This window comes from Cervus canadensis, chromosome 2 (assembly GCF_019320065.1).
Source record: "Cervus canadensis isolate Bull #8, Minnesota chromosome 2, ASM1932006v1, whole genome shotgun sequence".
In the NCBI taxonomy this organism is placed as follows: Eukaryota; Metazoa; Chordata; class Mammalia; order Artiodactyla; family Cervidae; genus Cervus; species Cervus canadensis.
This window is the reverse complement of record NC_057387.1, coordinates 76,995,576-77,018,457: the sequence shown is the minus strand read 5'-3', so window position 1 is coordinate 77,018,457 and position 22,882 is coordinate 76,995,576. Positions and strand designations below refer to the sequence as shown.

The following is a 22,882-nucleotide window of genomic DNA, read 5'->3' as shown; positions in this document are numbered from 1 at the left end:
TTAGGCCTCCTTCCTTCCTACTTCCATGAAACAAGAGAAAACCTACGCCAGGAAAATAGGTGCAAAACAACAGCCACTCTCAGATGACTGGTGGTCTAGTGTAGTACTGGAGCAGGAGGTGTGAAGCAAGACCAACTGGAGAGGAATCCGAGCTGTTGAATTACTGGCTACATGTCCTTGGGCAAGTAAATTAACCACCCTGCCCCTCAGCTTCCTCATCTGTAAAAGCAAGGGTAAGGATGGTACCTATCCCATGGGGTTGGTGGTGAGGATAAAATGAATGAGTTACGAAAAGTACTTAGAACATTACTTGGCCCATAGTAATAATAACAGCTAACATGATTTTCCACTGATAGAAAACACTCAACAAATATTAAAACTATAATTTTTATTATATTCAGCAAGCAGATTTCATCCTTCCCCCAGCTCCTCTGAGGGTTAACCCACAGATGACATGTTTTAGGGCCCCTTCCTAACTTCTCATGTTGAGTCTGTTTCTATGGAAAGTGTGATTAATTACTGCTGTATCTCACTGAACAGCAGGTTCCCAAAGAAAGTGTGTGCAAGTAAAAGCTATGTATAGTATATTCTCACTTACATGTGTTGAGGAAGCTTACTGTTTAAAGGGACTTTTAGGGTCTCTCCACGCCTCTATCCTTACTTCCCTTGTAGCATTTCCAATAGCGTGTTGTAGTTATCTTGTCGCTGTTTTCCTTACCCGATCATGAACTCCTTCAGAGCAAAGCACATGTTGTATTTCATTCTATATTCCCAGTACCTAGTGGAGTGCTTGCCAGTAGTAAGTTTTGTTTATTGACTAACTGAACAAATGGGAGGATGAGGGAATGGATGCATGGTTAATTCTTTTAAGTAAATAATCAACTCTCAATTTTATGTCAATCTGACTTTTCACACTGTGGATTTTCTTAAAGCTAGGTAGCTGATGACGTTGTTGGTGATCAGGGTGCATCATTATGCAGCCCCTCTAATTACTGTCCCATAATGCTTGCATTTGTCCTACCAGTCAGGTCATTAATTTTAGTGTATACTCAGGGCATTGAGTTTAATGGTCAGACTCAAATCAGAAAAAGAAAAATATGAGTCCTTGTGCCCTTCTATACATGTTATTTTATGTATATTCTTTTATATTGTATTCTTTCCCAAGCAATGGTAACAGTGGATGTGTCAGATTTCAAAAATATACTTCAAAGGGTTACCACTCATAATTATTGAGTTCATATGAAACTCTTTAAGAAGAATTCTTGGCTTTCAAAAAAGTGTCAAGTTATACAGTGATGCTGTGAGAGAGGGAATTGTAGACACCATCCAAAACAGACAGATACTTCACTTCTGTGGATGAGAAAAAGCGAGACCCAGAGAGGTGAATGATTTGTTCAGGGTCACACAGCTCAGCAGAGATGGAGCTAGCCCTGACTTCTGGTCCTCATATTCTCAGGCTAGGGGCTTTGTGGCCCCTGGGGTCAATATGCTTTGGTGATGTTGATTCTGGAAGATGCAGGACTGGCCCTGTATATCCAAGCCAGCCCAGACAAGGGCACGATTCCTGGAATGTGCATTGTGGTTGATATGGGCTGGCGGCCAATGGAAGAAGACCCCTGTGGTCCACATTAACACTCCTGGATGTATACAGTCCATCCATGTGGCGTTTAACTTTTAAGGTGTTGGAGAAATGCAGCTCTGCTGCTAAACAGAGGTGACCCACGCACATGCGAAGTCTTCATAATGTCCCTCTGCAATTTTTAAACGTTTGAACTCTAAACTTTTCAACTTTAATAAATTACATTGAAGGTTTGATAGAAACAAATTGTAATAAGCAAGGGTTCTTTTTTCTCACAGAAGATTTGTGTGTATTGAGGAATAGGAGATCATTTTAAAGCTCTGCTATGTAATATTATCTGTGTTATTTGAACTAGTATAACTTTTGCTGTTTTCCATTTCTACACCCAGATTCAAAGGATTCCAAGGAGAAGAATAAAATGGAAATCCTGTACATACTGGTGCCCAGTGTTGCCATCCCCCTGGCCATTGCTTTGCTCTTCTTCTTCATTTGTGTCTGTCGCAATAACCAGAAGTCGTCATCACCGCCTGTCCAGAGACAACCGAAACATGTCAGAGGCCAAAATGTAGAGATGTCAATGTTGAACGCGTATAAACCCAAGGTAAAACTAGCAGTCCTGAGCTGCGCTTATTCTACAGACTTCAAGTTAAAGCAAAACTTATAATCCTCTCAAGCTTAGAAATCAAATGATACAGAATTAGAAGCTGTATTAGTACTGGAGTGCATTGTCAGCATAAGCATGCATCTCTAACTATCCCAGGCAGCTTGAGCATACTTTCATCGGTGTGACCACTTTGGGGTTGGACTATCACCTCACTGCCTTGCATAGAGTTTGCGATGGAAGGAACCCTTATGAGATCATCTCTACCAGCCCCTCAGGATTCAGAGTGTGAGCTGTTTTTCTAAATTTTCAAAAATGAAATTCCATTTTCTTCCAATTAAACTGAAAAGAGCTGAACAGACAGAGAGAAAGCCAACACTGTTTACTAACTTCATTGTCAAAAAATCCTTGCACAACAATGTGCATGTATTAACACTAATGGTCAGTTTTGTTATTTGCTTTTTACCACAGTTCAGAAAATCTATTTCATGCTTAACCTAAATGCCTTTCTCTTTGGTTTCAATATATTTTAAGACAAGTTTTGTCCTTCCTACAGTCTTTGAAGGCTGTTTTATGATAGCCCTTAGCTTTCTCCTCTCTCATGCTAAATCAATCCACTTCCTTTTAGTTTTTTCTCCACATCTTTCAACATTTGGGTTGCTCAAGGTCCTGGCAAGGAAACCGGGGTCACTGGCCCTTCCCTTAAATGGAACACACATCATATCTTGGGGCTGAAATACAACAGGGGCTTTCTCTCCGGAAAACCAGCACCTCAATCCCAGGCCTCTCGGGAAAGAGATTTCATTTAAATAATTTAGGATTCTTGCATCCACAGAAGCCTGCTTTTTCTTCATGTTCCCACTCCATAGGAACATTCATTCAGCAAGTATTTATCTTCTCTGTGGGTTAGAGACCATATTATTCTTTTGACCCTCATAAAGAGAAGATGCATCGCTTTTTTATACAGTTTTAGAGGAAAAAATGCCTTCACACTCAAATCAATCCTTTCACCCAATAAGTAGCATAATTGGGCCTGACACATAGCTCTCATTTGATCTTACTTTGCTTTGCTGTTGGATATTTGTTTTTAATTTTAAAAGACTTAAAATAGTTTTCCATTGCAGAGTCATACTTGTTGGTAGGGCTATGGGGTTTCTTAAATGCTAAAAAATTCATCATTAAGCATTCTGTCCCAAGCAAAACCACTGTTCTCTTAAGTGTGAATTTTTACCAGAAAAAAACCCACAGACTCTGGAGACCACAGAGTTCACTCAGTGGATTGGGGAGTGGGTCGGGGAGGGAGGTTTAACTCTTGATATCCTGGCTGCTTGTTGGCCAATTTACATATATTATAATGTGTTACATCACAGCACTCTTAATCCTTACAATTAATAGAAGAAAATAGAAGGGTTAATATTAGTGTACATTCATGTAGGCACACCTAGTTGACCTTTAACACATCCCATGACTTCAAACTTGTAATGCAATAGTCTTTGTTCTGTGAGAATCTTTCCCTGTCATTTCCGTTATGAAATGCTGAGAATCCTTACAAACACCAGAACTCTGGGTGAAAGTGAGACCCAGATCAGTTTGGTTCCAGTAGTCAATGTGCAGCAACCACCATCCTGGGGAGGTGGGCTCCTTGTTGCTATAGCAGGAGTCATAGAAAGAGTCATTTCCGTCTGGAGAAACAATCAGTTTTGTAGGTCAGCCTCAGTCTGCAACTCAGTTCCATTGTTGTTGGAGGTTTATTTTGCAGCACAACACGTCCAACATGCATGATGATTGGGATTTATATCATCTTTCAGATAAAGATCTCAGAGAGTTTGTGGTGTCACAGAGAAAGCAAATATATATTCAGTGACACAAATTTTCAGAAACTATTCTAGGAATAGTTTATAGGAACATTCATAATCTCATTTAATCCTCACGCCCATTACATCAGGGAGGTATTATCATCACTATTGTACAACCAGGGTAACCGAGACTGCAAATCAGTTAAGTAACTTGCTGAAGGTCAAAGAGCTAGTAACTGGAAGAGACAAAATGTGACTAGAGGATTTTCAGCTCTAGGTAAAGCCCTTGAACTTGCCTGACACCATGGTAACTTTTTGACTAAAGAAATCATACTGTGAAGAGGGAGTAGGCGGCCAGACGGACAACTAAATATGACTCCATTTGTCAGTTTGGGCTGAACGCTAACCACAGGCATCACCTGGCTTGTGAATGAGCTCCTGAGGAGGCCTGGATAACAGTTGTAAGCCTGAGTTATACAGCCCCAGTCAGTCCTGCCAGGGACATGGGAAATTTGGCCAAAGAAATAACAGTCCTCCGTCCTCCATGGTCATGGAGACAAATGTAACATACACTGGGATAAATTTTTTCCTAAGACTTGGTAGAGCAAAACATTGTTTTCATCATTTCTGGACCATTTCCTCAGCATGCCTTGCAAAATCTCCCAGTGTCAAGATTTTTCCAACACAAGGCTTAGAGTTTCGCCTTAATCAGCTCACCAGCAATTCTGAATCAGACTGGAAGTAGGAATGGCTCAAGCATATGTGACTGGGTTGAGGAGGGAGAGGGAACAACAAAAACAAATGCTGAGTTTTTTTCTTTTTCTTTCTCTCCTAAGAGATTTGGCTCCAATCAAATTTGACTTATTCAGCTGTTTGTTTTGGTTCTTACTGAGTGCCTTTCCTGGAAAAAGCACAAAGGACTTTGTAGACCTTAAAGAAAATTCCTAAATGTAAACAGTTGATCTCTAAAACTGGTTTGAAAGGTCACCAACACATAAATATTACATGTACCTATAAAATCTAAAAAGAAGGGACACACATAAGAAAGAAAGAGGGGGGAAAAGAGTCCTAAAAACAAACACCCTACCAGAATAAAATCAAAAGGATATTTCAAGGCTGGGATGAGAAAGGAATGAAGGATAGAAGCTAGTCGGCCCTGGCCTCATACTTATTTATCCAAATGAATGTGCCCTTCAGGTTTTAAACTATCTCTTTCCATTCTCTCCACTTGCTGAGCTGATTTTACCCACCCCTACCCCCCTCCCCGACACTGAGTGTTTGTATTAAGAAGAGGCTTCTCTGGGAGATTAGAAATCCATACCCACAGAGGAGACAATAGGCAGCCCAGACAGACTGGCTGATGGGATCTGGCTTGAGTCCCCAGAGAGGTAGATGGGAAAGGTGGAAGTTAAAAATTTGATGAGGCATGAGTCTCCTTCAAATATGTGGGGAAAGGAAGCCAGTGGACCAGAGAGGCATCTTAACTCTGAGCCTTGAACAGTCAGGAAATAGAGATGCTCCCCAGCCCCACCACTAACTGCCCTCTGACCCTGAGAAGCCAGTTTGCCTCTCTGTGTCTCAATTTTCTCAGCTGTTCAGAGAAAGAGGTCAACTGTGTTCATGCAAAGGACTGCTTGTTTATTTTCCTTTTATTTTGTTAGGCAAAAGATTTCAATCCATTCTGTTGGATCAGTTCATCTCCTATCTTTTCCATCTTTAAAATCCTCTGACAGTACTCTGGTGATGCAGAAACTAAGTAGGTTATTCCATCTTGCATTACACATTTTACAATCTGAGCAGGGATTTTTTTTTTTTTAATGTGCTATGGAAAATGAAACTTCTCCAATAATTCTGGAAACCCTAACTTCCCATCTCTCGGATTCTTTCCCTTTGCCAGCCCCCCAACTCCTGCCACCCTGGCCCAACTGTCATGTCTGAAATACAGAGTAGTCTCCTGGGGGAGGAACGCTGTGGAGCTCACCTCCTGGGGAGTTAGAAAAGGGGCAGAGCCTCCCCCTCAAACTCAGGGTTAACCTAGTTCTGTCTTCCCCTATGTGACCCACTTACGTGGGATTTAGATCCACAGAGAGGTTAAGGGGTGGAGGAGTGTGAAAATGAGGAGCAGGAAGACTTCGGGGAGGGCTACAGGGTCAAACTCCTGCAGCTCTTGGCTGATTGTAAGGAAGATTTTGGAGAAAGCAAAATTTGCCTATAGCTTTCTAAAACTGGTGGCTGTATTTTATTTTATTTAGTTTTTAAACTTTTATTTTGTATTGGGATATAGCCAATTAATAATATTGGGACAGTTTCAGCTGAACAGCAAAGGGACTCAGCCATGCAGATACATGTATCCATTCTCCCCAAACTCCCCTCCCATCCCTGCTACCACATAACATTGAGCAGGGTTCCCTGGGCTATGCAGTAGGTCCTTGTGGGTTATCCACTTTAAATATAGCAGAGTACACATCCCAAACTCCCTAACTACCCCTTCCCCCCATCCACCCACTAGCCACCATAAATTCATTCTCTGTCTGTGAGTCTCTTTCTGTTTTATAAATTCATTTGTATCATTTCTTTTTAGATTCTACACAGAAGGGACGTCATATAATATTTCTCCTTCTCTGACTTACTTCATTCAGTATGACAATCTCTAGGTCCATCCATGTTGAGGCAAATGACATTATTTCATTCTTTTTAATGGCTGAGTAATATTTCATTGTATATACACACACACACCCCCCACATCCTCTTTATGCATACCTCTGTCAGTGGACAGTCCTATTGTTTCTGTATCTTGGCTCTTGTAAACAGTGCTGCTTGTATGCTGTGCATGTATACTGCAGTGCATGTATTTTATTTCTCAACTAACTCTCATTTCTGTTTCTTCACTTCCAGACTATTCCTCTCTCCTTTTCCTTTCCAGCCAAAGTAGTCAGGCTTTGCTGAATGAACTGACAGTTGATTGTATTCCCTGGACCAGTCCCTTTTGCTAGCAACATGCTTTCATCTAAAAAGCCCTGCTATGGTTGGGGGACCCCTTGGAAACCCCTGTCCTTTTCCAATGTCACTACACTTATTGCTAAAACATCCTCAATAAATTTTCCTCTCACTCTTTAAAGCCGTTGTCTCCCAGGCTTCTGAGCTCATCATGCTATTCACACGGCCTCTGGGGAATCACTAGTGATGTAATTTAATCCAATGACCTTTCCTAAGTCTTCTTCCTCCTTAATTTCTCTGGAGCATTCTTCTTAGCCACCATCTTGAAATACTTTTTCTCTTGGCTCTCCTCCTATCTCCTCCTGTTTCCTTCACTAGTTCTTTTAACTCCCTAAAGGAGAGCCTCCTCTGATGTTTTTCAGTTCTCTTTCCTCTTTCTTTCTCTCATGCTAATTTCATCCTCTGGCATTGCTTTAGCTCCCAGTTGACATCATGATTCAGCAATCTGGGAGGACCTAATCTCAAGTTATCAAGTTCTTTGTCCCAGCACCCAGGAGTCTCTCTGGGCCTAAATTACCTTACTCTCTGGGCCTAACTTACCTTTCCAGCCACATTTGTTCTTGGTTTATTTCTGGGAAGTAATATGAGATACTTCAAAGATCAAGGATTTAGAGACAAAGAGATATGATTATAAATCTTGGCTTCATTATTTACCGGCCATGAGATCATTGTTTTCTCATTTATAAAACAAGGATACAAATAGTACTTAGAAGAGATTTTTAAATTTATTTTTATTGAGGTATAATTGACACACGTGATATTAGTTTCAGGTATATAACATAATGATTCAATATTTTTAAGTAGTGCAAAATGATCACCGCAACAGGACTAGCTAACATCTGTCATAGTTATAACAGCTTTTTTCTTGTGATGAGAACTTTTAAAATTTACTCTCTCAGCAACTTTCAAATGTGCAGTACAGTATTATGAAGTATATTCACCATGCTATACATCCCTATGACATTTTATAACTGGAAGTTTGTACCATTTGCCTCTCTTTACCTGTTTTGTCCCTCCCCCCCGAAAAGCCCCCCTCCCCCACCACCACCACTAGTAGCCACCAATCTTCTCTAAAAGAGGTATTTCTGACACTTCAAGATAGTGTGTCTGGCACCTCACAGGTACTCAACAGCTAGAATTTACTATTATTGTTTGTTACAGCGATAATATGAACAGTCAGAAACCTTTTAGTCAACTACCAAATGCTGTGTGCAGGATTCTGCGGGCAGGGGAGGAAGATACAGGATTCAGCAGCCTGCAGCATTAACTGTGGTGGGGACAAGCGGATCAGAGAAAAGATTATAGTGATAACTCTTTAGGTAGCTCTGGTATTCCTGTGCCAGTGAGCATAAATCCTCTGCCCCACCTCCTGTTCACACCCTGGATGAAACCCCTCAGGATGGAGAGGGTAGTCTCTACCCTGTGGTGGTGTGAGGACTGGGGGCCATCCAGTTCAGAGTTCACCTTAAAGCTATGTCTGAAGAAGCTTTACTTCTAGGAAGAATGAGTATTATAAATGGATGTTACGAAAAAGCTAAAGTACTTTACATGCTTTATCTCAATATAATCTTTACAGTAATCTTCTGAAGGTGGTACTAATTTTGAGCCTGATTTTGGGAGGTGAGAAAACTGAGGCTTGAGATTAAGATTTTATCCAAAGTCACTCAGCTGGTGAGTGGCAGAGCCAAAACTCAAACCCAGGTGTGAGCAGGTCTGGAACCCAATGTTCCCTAATTTTCTGGCTGCTGAAACACACAAGCCCAAGTTACAAGCCCACGGTGGCTCACGCAGATATTCAAATTACTGACGTCTGTTCTACCTCTTTGCAGGCAGAATTGACCCTCTCCTGCTGACACTATAAAGTAACCCCACCACAGAATCAACCCTGGTCACCACCAAACATTCAAACTATCAGAAAGTTACATTATAGAGAAAAGAACTGTTTCTGAAGTTAAATCACTTCCAGAGAAGCGTAGCTGAACTCTGAGCAAATGTGGCCAACTATTGGTTGGAATGCCCTCTAGGATTTGATTGCTTAAGCCAGAAGGTACTTAGTTTGGCTGTAGTCTTTGAAAATGTCCATAACCTCTCCAAATCAAATGGTTGTGGCCTTTAAGCTTTAGAATGTAATCATTTCCATTTATGAGTGGAGTCAGTTGTTTCACAATTCTACCACTGTTTACCTAAGAACCAGTAAAATGCACAGGAAAGGAAAACCAGCTTTAGAGTCAAATGAATTCCTCTCAGATACTAAAAACTCTCAATCTTGTATGCTATCCAAGGCTCTTAGGCCCAACTCAGGTAAAGTCGGCTGTTGAATGGCTTTATTCATTATCCCAGTCAACTAATGTGAGCAACAAAGGATCAGCCAGAGTAAAGTCTAGGTCATCAGAGACCAGAGAGTAATTAATTACACCTTGACATCCCACTTTTACACCAGTGGGACTCATGCTTCTAAAATTGTGGAGCCCTCTGAGGATCAAATGAAAACTACCCTCTTCTTCCCAGAAAAGTGCTCCATCTTTGAAGCCAGACATAGGTGAATCTGAATCTTGGCATTACTACTTAATAGTTATGCTTCCACAGGCAAGCTCCCTAACCTTGAAGGCCTTAATTTCTTGACCCATAAAGTGGAGAAATCATAGTATGAATCTCATGGGTTTGTGATGAGGGTTAAATGAGTTGATGCATTAAACAATGAGAGAGCCCACGAGGGAGTATAGTATAGTCATGAGGAAGACAGACCCTGGAGTCTGAATTAACAATCTAAATACTAGTTATGTGGTCACTTAACTGCTGTTCCTCGGGTTCTGCATCTGTGAAACGGGGATAATAGTCATAGGGACCAATTTCATAGGGTTATTGTGATATGAAAGGAATACCTATGTATAAAGTACTTATAGCCTGACACATAAACACTCCACCCCTTGCCCCAGCTTGCAGCCATTATTATGATCTCAGCATCTGGCACATGGCAAGTATTCAGTACATGGTAGCTCAGATTACAAACATCTACAATAGGAGCTGTGTCCCTTCTCCTTGTGATTCTTAAATGGTTTCTCATATACCATTCCCTGTGTACACTCGTTGGTATATAGTATAGTATATAGTATCAGCTGACTGACTGAGGTAACCAGCTATGAAAATTCATCATATACGATTGGTTGCACATGAAAATAGAATAAACTGATGACATGGCCCAAGCTATAAAGTGATGTCTATTTCAAAATCCGAATCTCTCTAAGACAGGAGCCATGCAGAATGTAACCCAGTAAAACACTAGTTGATGGCTCTTACATTTTTCTCTGCTGGCATTTCCAAAGCATCTTCCCAAAGCGGAGTGTTACAGTCTCTGTCTCTATTAGTCAGAATTGCTCAAATAGGTTCTGCAGAGAGACTGTAGTCATTCATCATGCCAGGAGCAGGGACCAGACAGTTGTTAACTGTCTGATCCAGGAAGGCATATTTTCTTTCCTTTCTTTTGAAAGTCATATTCCATTTATTCCAGTGGTTCTCTCTTTATTCCAGTCCCAGAGCATCCTCATCACCTGGGAACCTGTCAGAACTTCAGAATCTGACTTACAGAATTAGAAACTCTAGGAGTGAGGCCTAGCAATCTGTGTCATAACAAGCCCTCTGGGGGATTCCAGTGCCTGCTCTGGTGTAGACTCTGCTGGTCAGTAAGTAAGTCCGCAAGGAATATAGTTCTCAGAGAAGACTGTGCCTCCAAAGAGAAGCAAACCTGGTCATATCCTCCTATTATCCCAAATACCACCCCCTTCCCCCTGCACTTTCAATAGGGCCACGATCTGCTTCATTATTCCTCTAATAGAGCTGGGGACAAATGCCGCTTGTGGGACCTACCCCTCTCCTGCAGATACTTGCATCCAGCTAGAATCGGCACCTGTGTCTAGTGAAAGATACTTGTGAAAGGGCAGCAGTGGTGGGGCATGAGGATTGGGAAAGGAGCCAGGAGAGGGGATTCAAGGACTACAGGAGGAGGTTTGCCCATGGCAAGAACATGAACGTCAGTCCTTTCCCAGCACCTGCTGCTGGGGCCACCTTCCTGTCCCGGAGTCCCACCCTGGCTTCTGGTTCACACCGCCTTCCTGTGGCTCTGCTTTCTGTCTGCGTGTCTAGGTCACTCTGGACGCAAAGTAAAGCCATCAATCATGCCCCGTTCAGGTTAGAGGTGAAAAGTCACAGAGCGGGATCTGTGCTGCACGCCAGCGTTGACGGCCATCACAAAATCCTCACCTCATTTCCTGTGGTAATCATTTAGGAAAAGTGAGCAGGAAATGGCAGGTTAGTCGCAAGCTGTGTCACCCAGAGGTATATTATCACCTAAGGTGTAACTTCCCAAAGGTGGAGAGAGATAAAGTCGCTGAGTCTGTCGCTCTTATCCATCTTCCATCTACATAATTGCAATTTTGTTAAAAAACTCTACCCATGGTTCATTGCTTTCATACCTCAAGTTAATGGATGTAAAAGGGGCACATGTCTTCACTTAGTATTCATCATTCAGGTGAAAGAAGCCTGGCCTCTGTAGCAGCTGTTTAGACAGGACTACACTACTCATATGGGCTCACACCTAACAACTCACCATCTAAAAATGTTCTCTCTTCATTTTCTTTCTGGTCAGAGCTCACTGAAGCCTGAAGACAGTTGCTCTTCAGAAATTTCAAGGGGAAGAAATACAATCAGATTTTAGAATAATGTATCAACTTCCACATCAACTCTGATTTTTCTCCCCCGCCAAAATTATATAATTTTTTAAACCACACTGAGGCAGATGTGTGTTTACTTTGAGAAGTAAAAATGTTAACATTTAAACTGAAAGCCTGTTTCAGTTTTAAGGTACTTAATTGCCTTGCAGCATATAATAAACGGAGCCCATCTTGTCATTCAACTAATGGAGGGAGTGATAAAGAGATAGGAGCCCAGGACCCTATTCATTCCAGCTTTCCTTTGTACTTGGTTTACTTTGGCATCGTGCCTCATGTGTATTTTACACTTCTTTACATTTTGTACATCCCTGTATGACAAATACTTGTCAAACAAAAACTAAACAGATTTATAACCCTTTAACTTGAAATGAGCCAAAATTGAACTGCCAAAACTTTATGACTTCATTTTCTTTCATAGTTTTCCACTACATTGGTTCAAACAGACAAACCCCACTTGAGGTCAAGCAGAGGTCATTTCACTTTCATTACTAAAATATAATTTACAATATGCCAGACCTAAACAAGTTTAGCCTAAAGGGTTTGTATAATGTAAACCATCTGTTCCTCAACAATACAGCTAATTTCCTGCCGTCACCATACAGTCTACTGACTGCTTCTTTAAGGATTTTTATGATTTTTTAACTAGTTCAGGATTTATGTAAAATTTGAAAATGAGTCTATAGTTAAAACTCATTTGTACCAAATAACTTGAGCATTTAAAAAATGCAAATCACTGTGTAAATTGTTCCCCTGAAACCAAGCTCTGAGCAGTTTTTTGGTTTTGGTGGGTTTTTTTTTTTTCCTGGGTATTTCTATGCCGGCTGCTGCACAGGTGTTCCAAGAAAAGGTTTTGTGAAATTGGTCATTTTAGTTACTTTGCATGCTTCCTTCCAAAGCAAATCCCCAAATTTGGTTATGACTGTCTCCTGTGAACTATTCCTTCCTTCTATCGGCTGGAGAAGTGTTGGGACTATATGCCTCTGGCCCACTGGGTACCTGTAAGCTATGACAAGGCACACTTGGAGTCAAAACGTACTTTTTTCATGTGTCTGAACAGGGAGAAAGAAGAGCAATTATCGTTCCACAGAGTGACCACACACCGAAAGCTGACCTCACAGCCCTGCAAGGTGTCAGGCCCCAGGCTGAGCTGACAGAGACGTGCTGTGTCCAACTGGGATTGTTGGCCGGCGGGCTTCTCTGGTTTCAAACAGAAGGCCTTATACACGCAAGGACAGCAGTTTTGGCTCTCTTAAAAATTCTTGATACTTTTCTAAGCCTCTTTCTCTGTCTATAAAATGGCAAGAGTAAGAGTTCTTCTTCCATAGATGAATACCAGAGAACTAATTTGCTTACCTCAGTGTAGGGGAATGCAGCCGGCCTCCTTAGCCATGAAGCCCCAGGGGCCATGTGTCAGGCGGGCGCCAAAGTCCTGTCCACCTCTTCTTCTCTTCCCATCCACACAAGTTTGGCCTGCTTGCTTCCTTTCCCATCTGCCACCATCTACTCTTCCCCATGGGTTTTTTTGCTCCCTCCGCCTCCATCAGCATCTTCCAGAATCCTCAGAGGAACAAGCCACAGGACACTCAAATTCTTATCCACCCGCAAGTTCCAAGACAGACTCTCTGTAACTTTTAAAGAATTTATTTAAAAACCAAAAACTACAGGAGAACAGAGAAAGATTAACAAGAAACTTAAACATTCTTTTTTTTTTAAAAAACAGAGATGGCTATCTAGAGCTATTTAAGGCTGGACTGTGCTATGCTTAGTCACTCAGTCATGTCCGACTCTTTGCAACTTCATGGACAGTGGCCCGCCAGGCTCCTCTGTCCATGGAGATTCTCCAGGCAAGAATACTGGAGTGGGTTGCCATGCCCTTCTCCAGGGGATCTTCCCAACCCAGGGACTGAACTCATGTCTCCCACATTGCAGGCAGACTCTGTACCATCTGAGCCACCAGGAAAGCCCAACAACACTAGAGTGGGTAGCCTATCCCTTCTTGAGGGGATCTTCCTGACCCAGGAATCAAACCGGGGTCTCCTGCATTGCAGGCAGATTCTTTACCAACTGAGTTACCAGGGAAGCCCTATTTAAGACTGTAAATGGATCTAAATAATTTGCATTGACTCCACTTTTTGGATTACTTCCCTAATATGGATAATAAAATTGATTTAAAGACCACTTATTACATGGAAATTACTTTCATACATTGTTGCATTTAATCCCTACTGTAATTATGGAAGCTAGATATTATATTATCTTACAGATATGGAACTAGAGGTTTAGAGAAGTTAAGAAATCACCCAAGTTCAGTCACCTATAATATAGGACTTATCCCACAGGGTTGTTGTAGTAATGTTAGTTGCTCAGTTGTGTCCAACTCTTTGCAACCCCATGGACCATAGACCACCAGGCTCCTCTGTCCATGGGATTCTCCAGGCAAGAATATTGGAGTGGGTAGCCATTCCCTTCTCCAGGGGATCTTCCCAATCCAGGGATGGAACCCTACACATCTCCTGCATGACAGGTGTTTTCTTTACCCTCTGAGCCACCAGGATATTTGTCAAGTGCTTAGAACAGTGTCTGGCGCATAGTAAATACTATATAAATATTAACTATTATTAATGAAAAGCAGCAGGTCCAAAATGCAAATTCAGATTCGTGTTGATTAGTCCAAAGGTCATATGGTTTGAATTATCCCACACTGCCTATGGGTTAGCTTCAGTGAGGGATGTGGGAGAGTCCTAAATCCTCATTGAGTGTGTGCATGCTAGGTCGCTTCAGTCATGTCTGACTCTTTGTGATCATCAGGCTCCTCTGTCCATGGGATTCTACGGTCAAGAATACTTGAGTGGGTTGCTCTGCCCTCCTTCAGGGGATCTTCCCAGCCCGAGGATCGAACCTGCATCTATGTCTCCTGCATTGGCAGGCAGGTTTTTACTACTAGCACCACCTGGGAAGCTTAGATCAGTCTCTATTCCTTGAATTTAGTTCCTCATCCCAGTTTCCCTCAAAAGTACTTTAGTACTCAACCCCTTACCTTTCTCTAACACCAAAAGCATGGGGATCCTGTTTAGATCAAAAGTAATACCTTCCGTGCCATTCAAGGGACTTTCACTTAAATTGGATTCTTTTAAATCATTAGGAAAAGTTCTGAGGGAAACCCTCAGTTCTGAAAAGTTCACTTTAGTGGGTATCTTGCTGCAAGTTTATTTACACTTATCATTAGGTTAATGGGCATTTTGCCCTGGAAAATAGCAGCCTAGAACAGAGCTAATCATCATGAATTCTAGATCAGCAGAGTTTGAATTGGAGAAATTTTTTACTTAATTTTCCAAACTGTTAAAACTGTGTGCACAGAACTCAGGATTCCATATATATTTGCAAAATTGTCAACTTCAATTGGGATACTCACAGCAGTACTTTTTCTAAAAAATAAGGATTTAAATTCCATTTAAAGGGATTATTTTAAAAACCAGTTTATGTACAAATGCATTGCTTTTATGACTTTTTCCCTAACAAATTAGGTTAAACTTCAGGATAGATTGAAGGTGAGTTTCAAAAATAGTAAAAACACATGACAGGTCAATCAGCAAATAATTCCGGAGAAGGCAATGGCAACCCACTCCAGTACTCTTGCCTGGAAAATCCCATGGACAGAGGAGCCTGGTAGGCTACAGTCCATCGGGTCACTAAGAGTCAGACACAACTGAGCGACTTCACTTTCCCTTTTCACTTTCATGCATTGGAGAAGGAAATGGCAACCCACTCTTGCCTGGAGAATCCCAGGACGGGGGAGCCTGGTGGGCTGCCATCTATGGGGTCGCACAGAGTCTGACACGACTGAAGCGACTTAGCAGCAGCAGCAGTAAATAATTCACTTGCAAAGCTGTAGAGATAATCAGTTGGTTTGAAGGCAATGGCTCCCTTCAAAAAATTGAATTCTAATTGAAAGGACAAAATATAAAATGGACAAATGTTGTTGTTCTTTCATAAAAAGAACAGCAACAGTGAGATAATAATTGCTAAAAGTTAAATAGACCTTACCATGTGCCAGACATCATGCAAATTTGCAAAAACCCTACAAGATAAGTACAATGATTATCATCCCATTTTATAGATGAGAGAATTGAGGCACAGAGTGGTTCAATATTGTACCCAGGGTCACACAACTGGTGAATATAGAGGGCAGAATTTCAACTTGAAGTATCAGTCTGCAGAGGTCATGCAAGTGACCATTTACCTCACTGTGTCCTGCACGTAGCGACATTCAGGCTGTAAAGCCAGAGGGATTCTAGAAGAGGCAAAGACCAGAGTGGTCAGGGAGAGTTTCAGAGCAAGGATTCGAAAAGTAGAGAGGAGCCACCTCCAAACCTCCCCATCTCTACTAAGGGCACCTCAGAACAGTCTTTTATTTTGGTTTTTCTGGCTTTTAGCTCAATATGCACCTTAAAAATAGGACAACATTGCAAGAACAAACGTGTACAGCAAGAACATGCATGGTGTTTGCATGTGGATGATAAGGAAACCTATTCAGCTAAATGATGCCATCATGTAGAGGGGTAGCAAGGGTAAGAGCAAATCACAGATACTCTTAAGTGCCAGGCTAAACATGAAGGCTGTATCCTCTGCAGCACTGCTTCTCACACTCCAGTGTATACCGAAATCACCTGGGGTCTTGTCAAATGCACATCCTGATTCTGTAGGTCTAAGGTGGGCCCAAGAGTCTGCATTTATCATGAGCTTCAAGTGGTGCTGATATTGCTCTTCCCAAGACCACACTTTAAGTAGAAAGATTCTAGGCAATAGCAGTAAAGCATTGTAGGAGCAGAGGGTGTGGATAGAGGGATAGGTGAGTGATGGACAGAAATTTGCTTATGGCTAAGTTGCAGCCAACAATTTTAAAGACTTCTAGATGTACAACGTTGTATTTAATTTGATGTATAGAACCTTCCTCGACATACCCTATCCCTGCTTTCAGATGCCAGGATATCTTGCCTTAGGAAATGTTTTAAACAACATTTTTTTTTCTTTTCCATACAGAGCAAGGCTAAAGAGCTGCCTCTTTCTGCTGTACGTTTTATGGAAGAGTTGGGTGAATGTGCCTTTGGAAAGATCTATAAGGGCCATCTCTATCTCCCAGGCATGGACCATGCTCAGTTAGTTGCTATAAAGACCTTGAAGGACTATAACAACCCCCAGCAATGGACAGAATTTCAACAGGAAGCCTCCCTGATGGCAGAACTACACCACCCCAACATTGTCTGCCTTCTGGGAGCTGTCACTCAGGAACAACCTGTGTGTATGCTTTTTGAGTATATGAATCAGGGAGATCTCCATGAGTTCCTTATCATGCGGTCCCCACATTCAGATGTTGGCTGTAGCAGTGATGAAGATGGGACTGTAAAATCCAGCCTGGATCACGGAGATTTTCTACATATTGCAATTCAGATTGCAGCTGGCATGGAATACCTGTCTAGTCACTTCTTTGTTCATAAGGATCTTGCAGCTCGCAATATTTTAATTGGAGAGCAACTTCATGTGAAGATTTCAGACCTTGGGCTTTCCAGAGAAATATATTCTGCTGATTACTACAGGGTGCAGAGTAAGTCTTTGCTGCCCATTCGCTGGATGCCCCCTGAAGCCATCATGTATGGCAAATTCTCTTCTGATTCAGATATCTGGTCTTTTGGAGTTGTCTTATGGGAGATTTTCAGTTTTGGACTCCAGCCATATTATGGATTTAGTAATCAGGAAGTGATCGAAATGGTGAGAAAACGACAGCTGTTGCCATGCTCTGAAGACTGCCCACCCAGGATGTACAGCCTCATGACAGAGTGTTGGAATGAGATTCCTTCCAGGAGACCAAGATTTAAAGATATTCATGTCCGACTTCGGTCCTGGGAGGGACTCTCAAGTCATACCAGCTCTACTACTCCTTCCGGCGGAAATGCCACCACTCAGACAACCTCCCTTAGTGCCAGCCCAGTGAGTAATCTCAGCAATCCCAGATATCCCAATTATATGTTCCCGAGCCAGGGTATTACACCACAGGGCCAGATTGCTGGTTTCATCAGCCCACCAATACCTCAGAACCAGCGATTCATCCCCATCAATGGATACCCAATACCTCCTGGATATGCTGCATTTCCAGCTGCCCACTATCAGCCAACAGGTCCTCCCAGAGTGATTCAGCACTGCCCGCCTCCCAAGAGTCGGTCCCCCAGCAGTGCTAGTGGGTCGACTAGTACTGGTCATGTGACCAGCTTGCCTTCATCAGGATCCAATCAGGAAGCAAATATTCCCTTACTACCACACATGTCGATTCCAAATCATCCCAGTGGGATGGGTATCACCGTTTTTGGCAACAAATCTCAAAAACCCTACAAAATGGACTCAAAGCAACCGTCTTTGCTAGGAGACTCCAACATTCATGGACACACCGAATCTATGATTTCTGCAGAACTGTAAAATGCACGACTTTTGTAAATGTGGTATACAGGAGAAACTAGAAAGTCGTAGAAAAGATTTATATTCAAATATTTTTATTAAAGTAAGGTTCTCATTTAGCAGACACTGCAACAAGTATCTTCTGTGAAGTTTAACTGTGTCTTACCAACCAGGGCAGACACCAGCCAGAAAAGAAACGTTGTGGGATCAACACTCCCATCAGGGTGTATGCCCTGACACTGGGATTGGGACATCTGGTTTCAAGTACTGAGCACTGTAAACCAGTGAAGAGGAAAAGGACCTTATGATTAAGTATCAAACCAAAAAGGAAAGTCAAATGGTGCTTTATGTATTCACCTTTGGTCACCATGACTGTTCTCTCTCCAAAATGTATATACCATAGCATTTGTCTACCTGCTGTCTTTTCTTCAGGACAGATGTTCAGGAATTACATAGATTCAGTTTAGATTCTATGCATGTTTGTATGGAAGTGATGTTCAGAATCAATGAGGAAACTTTAGGCCAAATTTAAAATCCCAAATGGAAACGAGCCATAAAACAAGTGTAAGTTTCTAAGACAAGTGTAAGATTCTGAAGCCTTCTATACAGTGGGGCTTCTTGGAGAAGGTGCAGAGTACACTTCTCTCTGAATCTCCTATGTTGATCATGAAGGCCTTTTCCACAGTTTACACAAGCCCTTGAAATAACTAGGGCATCAGATCATAAGAAGGCTAGATATGGATGCTGAAGTTGATTGTGGATTGATAGTTCTCTGTGTTGCATTAGAAATGAGGCACCAAAGGCAGCAGAGTCCGAAAAGCGGCCTCTTGGCCTAGATCAGCATCCGTGGGAAGGGAACAGGGTTCCCATGGGGACAGCCTCACAGAAGCGTCCCTGGACCAGTAATGTTGAAGAATAGCGGTGTGGCTACAGATCAGCTCATCTGTGCTTGCCTCCTCCTGCATATGAGTTGCCCAAGGTATGGGAGTACACACCATCAGTGGACTCTGGGGAAGGAGGAAACTGTTATCAATATCTAGTTAATTTAAAGTTTCTCACACTTTATTTTGTTATCTGGAAATGTTCACAGATTTTATTCCAGCATCAAGAGTTATATGACAGTTTATCCATAGAGTTAGTTGGAATCCAAAGACTATGAATTCTATCTGCAAAATATTACATATCTTTGAAAACCAAGTACTGAGTTCTCACTTCAAACATTTACCATGAACTGAATTTTTTAAGCTGGTAAATAGAAGCAAAATGATCATTTTTGCCTTAGTTAGAGGAAGGTATCAAATGTGCATCTCATGCCTTACCTGCTAGACATCTTTTGCCAAACTTAGAGTTCTTATGGGTTTCAAGTTCTATATAAAAAGGAATATTATGATTGATGTTTCTCTTGTTAAACCAAAAAAAACTCCTTTATTCTAAGAACAATGTCTCAAAGTCTCATTTTTTTTTAAATTTTACAGCTGAAGAGACTTATAAAGAGACTTACAGGATATAAAATAATTCCTGGCAATAATATTTGATAAAGAGAATGTAAGATAATTAGAAGCACATTGACATTTCAGTTTTGTAAAAAAACAAATTCAGTTAAGATGAGAAAGCAAAGAAATATGTTTACAAAAATGTGTGGCAATTTTCCCAAGCAATGAATCTTCAGACAAGAAAACATGGACCTATAGGTATTATGAGCATTAAAAATTGGCTATATTCAGATTTATTTGGAAATAAATTAATACAATTTTACGGCATAAATAAGCGGATTCAGCAGTTAATTTTTTAACTTTAGGTAAAGGCGAATATTTGTATCCTTTTGTTGCTATGCAACTGTTTAATGATGAAGATTCAACCACAATTTTGTATATCATACGACAATCAATTGTTTTCCAAGAATATTTATTATTTTAAGGAAACACAATTTCAGTGAATCTGAGTTTTTCTAGGAGTCCCTTAAAGGGAAATTAGCATTCCATGAGCCAGTAAAATATCTACTCTGGAAAAACATTACTATGGATAAAAAATAAATTCAAGTTAGTTTTTTATAAAGAACTATAACATTTATTTTAAACATTTTATAATTACTGAAGTCATTAAGGTGAACAAACTAAATTTCAAAACCACTTGTAACAATGTATTTTATAAAGCACTGTGATACTGCATAACACAGTCCCTTTTGTATTAAAATAGTATTTTTTCATAGACTGAAAAATATCTTTTGCTTTGTGGACAACATTTTGTAAGATGACTTTATTTTCAGATCTTTTCCCTTTTTTGCACAAAACGATGTTTATGGTTTGTATCACAGAAATGAAATATATCTCTGCATTTTTATATCTGGTCTGTTTCCTTGTTTCCTTCGTTTTTAACTCGATATAGTTTTTTTTTGAATATATAATGGCACTATTCAGATATCTTGCCCTATCTTTCCTTATTTTCACTGCATGCATTTAATCACTGTATTACTTAATGTTTGATTTGTTATTATGGGCATTTCAAATAGACAAGCATGAAATTGTAATGACAAGAAGCCTATTTTATATTGAGGATATATGCATTTGTATTTCACACACCAGAGATATTAAACACTGATTATTTTATGCTGCTGTTTATTAAAAATGTTTACCATAAAATATTTCCTGAATATTGCTATCATGGAGGTATTTGGGAATTTTAATATTATTTCTCCTAATGTTTGACATTTCATAGAAAGAAGAATCATAATTTCTATTTACTGCTATTTCATTGAAATGCTTTTTTGAGTAAGCTTTTATAATAGACTTGAACATTTTTGGCTAGTGACCACAAGTGGAAGGAAGAATTCCAGTGATTTTTATCACCATATATCACTCACCTATAGATGGCAAGATTTAAATTTTTAAAATCAAAATAATATATTGAGTAATTACTTGACAATTAAATGGATTGTCAAAATTGGGTTTTAAGGTTGAATCTTTTTCTGCCTTGATGTTTCCATATGAACTGAGACATCAAAACTCATCTTAGAACTCTGAATAAGCTGTGTACATCTTATTGTGTTCAACTTAGACTCCAACCATATTGATAAAATAAAAGAAATGTGGCCATTTCATTGTCACAGCTTATCTTTATGACCTTATTTGCCCAAAAGAAAGAACTCCCCATCTGGCGATTAATACACACTGTCAAAGAAAATGAGTATCATTATGAAAGTTCAAAGAACTTGTCCATTTCTGCTATTTAATACAGAAGGGGATACAATAAAACCTTCAGGGCCTTAACCATATGTTTTAGGTACAGCTCTTGTCACCACCTCAGCGATCAAACTCAATAAAGCAGTCACTTCACATGGCAGTGAGATCGGTGTCAGGTTGGGTTTTTCCCTCTCAGTTGAATTCCTCAGTCTGCCCTTCACTCCCTTTTCCTTCTTATGTCTCCAGGCTCTTCCCCTCCCACCATTCCCAATTCCTTCAACTCTGAGATGGGGGCCTTACCCTTAAAGCCCTAATCATCAACATCTGCAGGCTCACAGCACTACCTCAGATAATGCCTCCTGCAAACCTTTCAGTACTAATTAAAGATGAGCTCTGTTATCTACACACCTTCAAAAATGGTTACCTAACACAGAGGTTCTCAAAGTGTCCTCAGACCAGCAGATTTGGAACTTGTTAGAAATGCACATTGACAGGCCCCACTTCAAAGTAATGAATCAGAAATTCTGGGGCATGCTCCAGCAATTTGTGCTTTAACAAGCCCTTCTATTGTCTAAAGATTGAGAATTACAGAACCTGCCTAGAAGTCTAGGGGTGGAAGGTGGGAGGATGCTCATTACATCCTCAGTAATGTGCGTATAAACATTTAATAACATTTCAAAGGCTTTAGTCCCCTTAAAGGAAGTCAAGTTTCGCTTCAACAAAAATTCAAAAGAGAAAACCAAATGTTGTATATTAATGCCTACATGTGGGAATCTAGGAAAATGGTATAGATGAACTTATTTGCAAAGCAAAGGGGGAAAAGAGGGATGGGAAAAAATGGGAGCTTGGGATTGATATATATACACTGTATAAAATAGATAACTAATGAGAACCTACTGTATAGCACAGGGAACTCTACTCAATGTTCTGTGCTGCCCTAAACGGGAAGGAAATCCCAAAAAGAGCAGATAATATGTATACATGTGACTGGCTCACTTTGATATACAGCAGAAACTAACACAACATTGTAAAGCAACTATAATTTAAAAAATAATAAAATTACAAGGCATCAACATAAAATTCAAAGCTAAAAATGTTTGGATTAAGCATTTGACAATTGGTTATATTTTTCTGTAGTTGTTCACTTGAATGAAGAAGTGACAGTACCTAGATTTTTCCAAAAATATACTCCTTGTCTAGTTCACTCAAGCCCACAGTGTTGGATGGTGAACAGGCTCAAAAGAGTTGGTCTCTTAGTGTACCTTTTTTTGGCTCCTTGTATTGATGGCTAACACAACTAAAGTAACTGTCCTCTGTTTTGCAACTTGAGGTCAAGGTTAGGCTGGCCTTTCTTGCAAGGATGGAAGGCCCAGATCCCAGTAAGCATCAAGCGGAAGCAACTACAGAGGCTCCCCATCACCCCTGAGCTTCCTGTGACAACCTGACCCAGTTGGCTGGATGCCGTCACCTGAGCCTGTTTATGCCTTGTTCCTTTGCCAGCTACAGTCTATCAGTCCCCACTGGCTGGCCTATGCACTCTTCTGTGCCACTGTGCT

The 22,882-nt window shown here is 40.7% G+C and overlaps 1 protein-coding gene across 3 annotated transcripts in view; it reads left to right on the top strand.

Moving 5' to 3' along the window:
• The window catches only part of ROR1 (receptor tyrosine kinase like orphan receptor 1), a 455,574-nt gene extending 434,985 nt beyond the window's left edge, over positions 1-20,589 (top strand). For all 3 annotated transcript variants that reach the window (XM_043461091.1, XM_043461092.1, XM_043461093.1), the window contains 2 exons: positions 1,969-2,180; positions 16,741-20,589. In XM_043461091.1, the coding sequence (XP_043317026.1) occupies positions 1,969-2,180; positions 16,741-18,168 (1,640 nt within the window). In that variant the 3' untranslated portion in view covers positions 18,169-20,589. The remainder of the gene's footprint in view (positions 1-1,968; positions 2,181-16,740) is intronic.
• Positions 20,590-22,882: the final 2,293 nt, after the last annotated feature.